Here is a 7,870-nt window from a genome sequence, read left to right on the forward strand (position 1 = left end):
TCTCTGTGTTTGTTGGGCCTCAGAAAAACAGTATATGGGAAAAACATGTATTACATTTTAGTTTATCATTTAATTTAATTTGATTGAGGTTTGCTTGTGTGAGTAAAAAAATTGTGTTTTTTGAAATGTCTGTGCATTTACCTCTCATTTCATTTCAGGGCATCTTCTGTCACAATGTCAGCACAGAATCAAATGTAACCTGAAGAAGAAATTTGAGTGTGTATTTGAAGGGAAAGCTAAGGAAGGACAGCCAACACATATCAGTGAGATTTACACAGAACTCTACATAACTGAAGGTGGGACTGGAGCAGTCAATGATGAACATGAAGTGAGACAGATTGAAACATCATCCAAGAAAAGGCGAACAGAAGATACTACAGTCAAGTGCAATGATATATTTAAACCCTTATATGGGCGTGAGACACCTATCAGAACTGTACTCACTAAAGGGGTGGCAGGTATCGGGAAAACAGTCTCTGTGCAGAAATTTATTCTCGACTGGGCAGAAGGAAAAGCAAACCAGGATGTTCACTTCATATTTGCTCTTCCTTTCCGGGACCTGAATTTGATTAAGGATGAATACAGTCTGATTGAACTGCTTCACCACTTTGTCCCTGATCTTAAATCAGTTGAATCCACTGAGCTGTTTAGATACAAAGTCTTGTTCATCTTTGATGGTCTGGATGAATGTCGCCTTCCTCTAGATTTTCAGAACAATGAGAGTTGGTTTGATGTAACAAAGAAAACGTCACTAGATGTGCTGTTGACTAACCTCATTAAGGGGAATCTGCTCCCATCCGCTCTCCTCTGGATAACCTCCCGACCAGCAGCAGCCAATCAGATACCTCCTGAGTGCATCCACCAGGTGACAGAGATACGAGGGTTTGGTGATGCCCAGAAGGAGGAGTATTTCAGGAGGAGATTCAGTGATCAGAGTCTGGCCAGCAGGATTATCACACATGTGAAATCATCAAGGAGCCTCTTCATCATGTGCCACATACCTGTGTTCTGCTGGATTTCCGCCACTGTTCTTGAGCAGCTTTTTAGTGAAACTGACAAGGGAGAAAGTCCAAGGACTCTGACTGAAATGTACACACACTTCCTGATCTTTCAGACAGGTTTAAAAAATGACAAGTACATGAAAAACAGTGAAACCAAGCTTAAGGAACACAGCAAGAAATTCCTTTTAAAACTGGGGAAACTGGCTTTTGACAACCTTGAGAAAGGCAACCTCATATTTTATGAGCAAGATCTGACAGAGAATGACATTAATGTCACTGAAGCTTCAGTTTACTCTGGAGTGTGCACAGAAGTCTTTAAGGAGGAGTATGGGCTGTATCAGGAGAAGGTGTACTGCTTTGTGCATCTGAGCATCCAGGAGTATCTCGCTGCTTTATATGTATTTCTGTCAAACTCATCAGCTGACCTGCTGAAGACCTCAGTGGATCAGGCATTAAAGAGCAAGAATGGACACTTGGACCTCTACCTCCGCTTCCTCCTGGGCCTCTCAACAGACTCCAGTAAGACTCTGTTACAAAGGCTACTGGGACAGACAAGAACCAGCTCACATGACATTAAAGAAACAGCCCAATACATCAAGGTGAAAATACAGTACAATTTATCACCAGAAAGGACCATCAACCTGTTCCACTGTCTGAATGAGCTGGGTGACAATTCTCTAGTAGAGGAAGCACAAAGATACCTGAACTCAGGACGTCTTTCAGCAGAAGACCTCTCACCTGCACAGTATTCAGCTCTGGCCTTTGTGATGCTGATGTCAGATAAGGAGCTGGATGTGTTTGATCTGAAGAAATTCATCAGGTCAGATAAGGAGCATTGGAGGCTGCTGCCTGTGATCCAGACATCTAGGACAGCTCTGTAAGTGAGGATGTGAAAATGTATCTTGTCTGACAGTAACAGATTAACATTGTTTAAAATATGTTAAATATGCAATTTATTTCTCCTCAAGGATTAATACCTGGGCTGGATTGTCTTTTGATTATCTGGAACCCAGATTTTATAATGACTGAGGGTAGTGAGGTAGTAAAACACAAAGTGACATTTCCATGACCATCCAGTGTGCATCCTGACCTGCTATACAAACAAAGGGGGTCTTTAACTGGGGTAGGATCAGAGCATTTTGGTCGGTACCATAAAAGTACCGAAGTTCGATATCCAGCCCTACTTTGGGGAAACCTGGCAGAACGATGGCTGACGACTGCAGTGGAAGCTGTTTCATTGGTCTGAATATATTACGGGAAGATTCATATATAATTTTCACATGCATCGTTAATAATACAGAGTACCATTAACTATGTGTAAGTTGTGTCTTAAAATGGTTTATTTTCCAGGTTGAACAGCTGTAATCTCATAGAGAAATGCTGTGAGGTGCTGGCTTCAGGTCTCAGATCAAACTCCTCACATCTGAGAGAGCTGGACCTGAGTGACAATGACCTGCAGGATTCAGGAGTGAAGCTGCTCTCTGCCTGGCTGGGGGATTCACACTGTAAAGTGGAGATACTGAGGTCAGTATTACTGGGTATTGCACACTGTAAACCTGGGATTCTGGGGTCACTATTACTTGGTATTACACACTGTAAACTGGAGATACTGGGGTCAATATTACTGGGTATTACACACTGTAAACTGGAGATACTGGGGTCAGTATTACTGGGTATTCCATACTGTAAACTGGAGATACTGAGGTCAGTACTACTGGGTATTTAATGTTGTAAACTGTAATTTAGGGCTGTCAAGATATCAGATTTTCACCACACAATTATTGTGGCCAAAAGAAGTAATGACATTATTGTGATATCTGTAAAAACTTCGAACAAAACAATTATAATGATGCAGAAACCAGTCAGATTCATCTTTAAATTTGTTTATTGTGTGTCTTCTCTCTTTTTTTGGCAAATGAGATACATTCAAAATACGAGTGTAGTGAGCTGGAGAGTCTGTAACCATGACTGTATAAAAGCACATGTAAAGAATTCCACCCCCTAGTGGATGGTGGAGGGATAACCATGGCTAAAGCCCCCTTTTGCTCTTACTATTGATTGGCATGTCCTGCAAACTGGGGTTTCTAAGACCCCGTCTTTTTCACAAAATCCTGTAGTGACACCATTCATTTTTATTTTAACGACATCAGGTTCATTTTAAATGTTATTAACTTTTTCCATTTTATATCTGATCCCACTGATCTGGAGTGAAATTAATATGGCTACAACAAATGCAAAATACGGCAAACTTCATGTATCAGTTCAGAGTGAACCAAAGCTATAAGTGACTAAAATCACTGGATTGGAGCATTTATGCTGATAGAAATATAAGATAATATTTAAGATACAGGATATTTAGGTAATAATGTTGATCAAAAATCTGGAAATAGACGACCGGAGCGAACACTTAAAATATCAAGCAGTGGAGATCATGTGATTTCCGGTCCCGCAGAGGATGACAGCAGGAAGAGGGTAGTTTGGGGCAGCTGCTGGTAGTCAGCGGTGCACCGTCATGATGATGGTTTAGTTTGGAAATGAAATGCTCATTTATGGCCGTTAATTCACAGTGACTTCAGGAATGTCAGATTAAAAGCTGAGCTTCAGTGAGTCATGTAGGATTACTGTGTTAGAGTTATATCTTTGCAGACAAGCAGCCGCTAAACCCCCGAGAGCCGACCATTGCTGCTGGTCTCTCTCTCACTTCATACAGCTAATTACATGCAAATAGTTGGCTGTAGAAAACAATATTTTGATTTCTTTTCTGCAGCCTGGCAGGCTGTAGAGTCACAGAAGAAGGCTGTTCTTCCCTGGCTTCAGCTTTGAGATCGAACTCCTCACCACTGACAGAGCTGGACCTGAGTGACAATGACCTACAGGATTCAGGAGTGAAGCTGCTCTCTACCTGGCTGGGGGATTCACACTGTAAAGTGGAGATACTGAGGTCAGTATTACTGGGTATTCCACACTGTCAAGTGGAGATACTGAAGTCAGTAGTATTTGGTATTCCACACTGTAAAATGGAGATACTGAGGTCACAATCTTTCTGGGTATTACACACTGTAAACTGGGGATACTAAGTTCAATATTACTGGGTATTCCACAGTGTAAACTGGAGATACTGAGGTCAGTATTACTGGGTATTCCACACTGTAAACTGGAGATACTGAGGTCAGTATTACTGTGTATTCCACATTGTAAACCTGGGATGCTGGAGTCAGTATTACTGGTTATTCTACACTGTAAACCTGGGATGCTGGAGTCAGTATTACTGGGTATTGCACACTGTAAACCTGGGATTCTGGGGTCACTATTACTGGGTAATACACACTGTAAACTGGAGATACTGGGGTCAGTATTTCTGGGTATTCCACACTGTAAACTGGGGATACTGATGTCAGTATTACTGGGTATTACACATTGTAAACTGGAGATACTGGGGTCAGTATTACTGAGTATTCCACAGTCTTCACCAGCATCCAGCGTTTTCACAACAAGAACATGGAAGACTCTATACACCCCTCTCCTTGAGGAGATGCTCAGTGATTTCCCAGCTCTGATCTCTTCATGGTTCTGGATGTTAATTTTTCCCAGGCTAGTCTCCTTGCCCTTGACATCCCTACCAGGCCTCATCCTCACTGCCATCAGGGTTTGCTTAGCACAGCACTGTGGATGAGGGAGGAAGGTGGTGGACAGGAGAAGACTGAGACTGCGGCCTGACCTCAGATCTGGGCTCACATACCATGAAACCATGAATTTATTTGTACTTTCACTGTAATTTAAGTTTCAAAACACAATTCTAGTTGTTTCAGGCAGTGGGCAGTTTTATTGTAGTGTGGTATGACTTTAAGGACATACAGGCAGCGATGGGTGACTGGACTGAAGCCTCAGTGAGGCAAACTTTATTAAAAATATACATGACAGCAGGAAGAGGGTAGTTTCGGGCAGCTGGTGGCAGTCAGTGGTGCACCGTCATGATGATGGTTTAGTTTGGAAATGAAATGCTCATTTATGGCCGTTAATTCACCGTGACTTCAGGATGTCAGATTAAAAGATGAGCTTCAGTGAGTCGTGTAGGATCACTGTGTTACAGTTATATCTTTGCAGACAAGCAGCCGCTAAACCCCCGAGAGCCGACCATTGCTGCTGGTCTCTCTCTCACTTCATACAGCTAATTACATGCAAGTAGTTGGCTGTAGAAAACAATATTTTGATTTCCTTTCTGCAGGCTGTCAGGCTGTAGAGTCACAGAAGAAGGCTGTTCTTCCCTGGCTTCAGCTCTGAGGTCAAACCCCTCACACCTGAGAGAGCTGGATCTGAGCTACAATCACCCAGGAGACTCAGGAGTGAAGCTGCTCTCTGCTGTACTGGAGGATCCCAGCTGTAAACTGGAGAAGCTGAAGTGAGTATAGTATATGCATTTTTACAAAAAACAAACTGGACACCAAGAAAACCCACAATGCATTTCAGCAGTTACATAGTAAACAAACACAAACAGCTTCTGTTTTCTTCTCCTACTTCCTTATATCCCACAATCTTATCAGCCCTCAATCCATGTTAGTAATAATTAATCAGCGAAGCAGGAAACATCCATTCATCCATATAATCCTTGCAAAAAATTTGTGTGGGTTAGCAAAGTTCACGGTACTATTACAGTTAAACATGCTGACGTTAACATATGTTATGCATAAAAATATAATGAACACCAATCAGAATTGGGATGATTGTTAAAATGATTTTTAGTAAATTAATTGTTTTCAAGTGGATTTAAATGTGTTTAATTTTTTTAAGGGTGAACCGGTGTGAACTGAACGAGAAATGCTGTGAGGTGTTGGCTTCAACTTTAAGATCGAACTCCTCACCACTGACAGAGCTGGACCTGAGTGACAATGACCTACAGGATTCAGGAGTGAAGATGCTCTCTGCCTGGCTGGGGGATTCACACTGTAAAGTGGAGATACTGAGGTCAGTATTACTGGGTATTCCGCACTGTAAACTGGAGATACTGAGGTCAGTATTATTGGGTATTCCACACTGTCAAGTGGAGATACTGAGGTCACTATTACTGGGTATTACACACTGTAAACTGGGGATTCTAAGTTTAATATTACTGGGTATTCCACAGTGTAAACTGGAGATACTGAGGTCAGTATTACTAGGTATTCCACACTGTAAACTGGAAATACTGAGGTCAGTATTACTGTGTATTCCACATTGTAAAGCTGGGATGCTGGAGTCAGTATTACTGGTTATTCCACACTATAAACCTGGGATTCTGGGGTCACTATTACTGGGTATTACACACTGTAAACTGGGGATACTGATGTCAGTATTGCTGGGTATTCCACATTGTAAACTGGAGATAATGAGGTCAGTATTCCTGAGTATTCCACAGTCTTCACCAGCATCCAGCGTTTTCACAACAAGAACATGGGAGACTCTATACACCCCTCTCCTTGAGGAGATGCTCAGTGATTTCCCAGCTCTGATCTCTTCATGGTTCTGGATGTTAATCTTTCCCAGGCTGGTCTCCTTGCCCTTGACATCCCTACCAGGCCTCATCCTCACTGCCATCAGGGTTTGCTTGGCACAGCACTGTGGATGAGGGAGGAAGGTGGTGGACAGGAGAAGACTGAGACTGCGGCCTGACCTCAGATCTGGGCTCATATACCATGAAACCATGAATTTATTTGTACTTTCACTGTAATTTAAGTTTCAAAACACAATTCTAGTTGTTTTAGGCAGTGGGCAGTTTTATTGTAGTGTGGTATGACTTTAAGGACATACAGGCAGCGATGGGTGACTGGACTGAAGCCTCAGTGAGGCAAACTTTATTAAAAATATACATGACAGCAGGAAGAGGGTAGTTTCGGGCAGCTGGTGGCAGTCAGTGGTGCACCGTCATGATGATGGTTTAGTTTGGAAATGAAATGCTCATTTATGGCCGTTAATTCACCGTGACTTCAGGATGTCAGATTAAAAGATGAGCTTCAGTGAGTCGTGTAGGATCACTGTGTTACAGTTATATCTTTGCAGACAAGCAGCCGCTAAACCCCTGAGAGCCGACCATTGCTGCTGGTCTCTGTCTCACTTCATACAGCTAATTACATGCAAGTAGTTGGCTGTAGAAAACAATATTTTGATTTCCTTTCTGCAGGCTGGCAGGCTGTAGAGTCACAGAAGAAGGCTGTTCTTCCCTGGCTTCAGCTCTGAGGTCAAACCCCTCACACCTGAGAGAGCTGGATCTGAGCTACAATCACCCAGGAGACTCAGGAGTGAAGCTGCTGTCTGCTGTACTGGAGGATCCCAGCTGTAAACTGGAGAAGCTGAAGTGAGTATAGTATATGCATTTTTACAAAAAATAAACTGGACACCAAGAAAACCCACAATGCATTTCAGCAGTTACATAATAAACAAACACAAACAGCTTCTGTTTTCTTCTCCTACTTCCTTATATCCCACAGTCTTATCAGCCCTCGATCCATGTTAGAAATAATTAATCAGCGAAGCAGGAAACATCCATTCATCCATATATTCCTTGCAAAACATTTGTGTGGGTTAGAAAAGTTCATGGTACTATTACAGTTAAACATGCTGACGTTAACATACACTCACCTAAAGGATTATTAGGAACACCTGTTCAATTTCTCATTAATGCAATTATCTAATCAACCAATCACATGGCAGTTGCTTCAATGCATTTAGGGGTGTGGTCCTGGTCAAGACAATCTCCTGAACTCCAAACTGAATGTCAGAATGGGAATGAAAGGTGATTTAAGCAATTTTGAGCGTGGCATGGTTGTTGGTGTCAGACGGGCCGGTCTGAATATTTCACAATCTGCTCAGTTACTGGGATTTTCACGCACAACCAT

The 7,870-nt window shown here is 42.2% G+C and overlaps 1 protein-coding gene across 1 annotated transcript in view; it reads left to right on the top strand.

The window, feature by feature from the left end:
• LOC111836308 (NLR family CARD domain-containing protein 3-like) overlaps window positions 1-7,333 on the top strand; it is a 50,463-nt gene extending 43,130 nt beyond the window's left edge. Inside the window, exons 7-12 of the mRNA XM_072706486.1 lie at window positions 159-1,878; window positions 2,352-2,525; window positions 3,769-3,942; window positions 5,227-5,400; window positions 5,790-5,963; window positions 7,156-7,333. Of these exons, the coding sequence (XP_072562587.1) occupies window positions 159-1,878; window positions 2,352-2,525; window positions 3,769-3,942; window positions 5,227-5,400; window positions 5,790-5,963; window positions 7,156-7,333 (2,594 nt within the window). The remainder of the gene's footprint in view (window positions 1-158; window positions 1,879-2,351; window positions 2,526-3,768; window positions 3,943-5,226; window positions 5,401-5,789; window positions 5,964-7,155) is intronic.
• Window positions 7,334-7,870: the final 537 nt, after the last annotated feature.

The sequence above is a fragment of the Paramormyrops kingsleyae genome, chromosome 24 (genome assembly GCF_048594095.1).
Source record: "Paramormyrops kingsleyae isolate MSU_618 chromosome 24, PKINGS_0.4, whole genome shotgun sequence".
In the NCBI taxonomy this organism is placed as follows: Eukaryota; Metazoa; Chordata; class Actinopteri; order Osteoglossiformes; family Mormyridae; genus Paramormyrops; species Paramormyrops kingsleyae.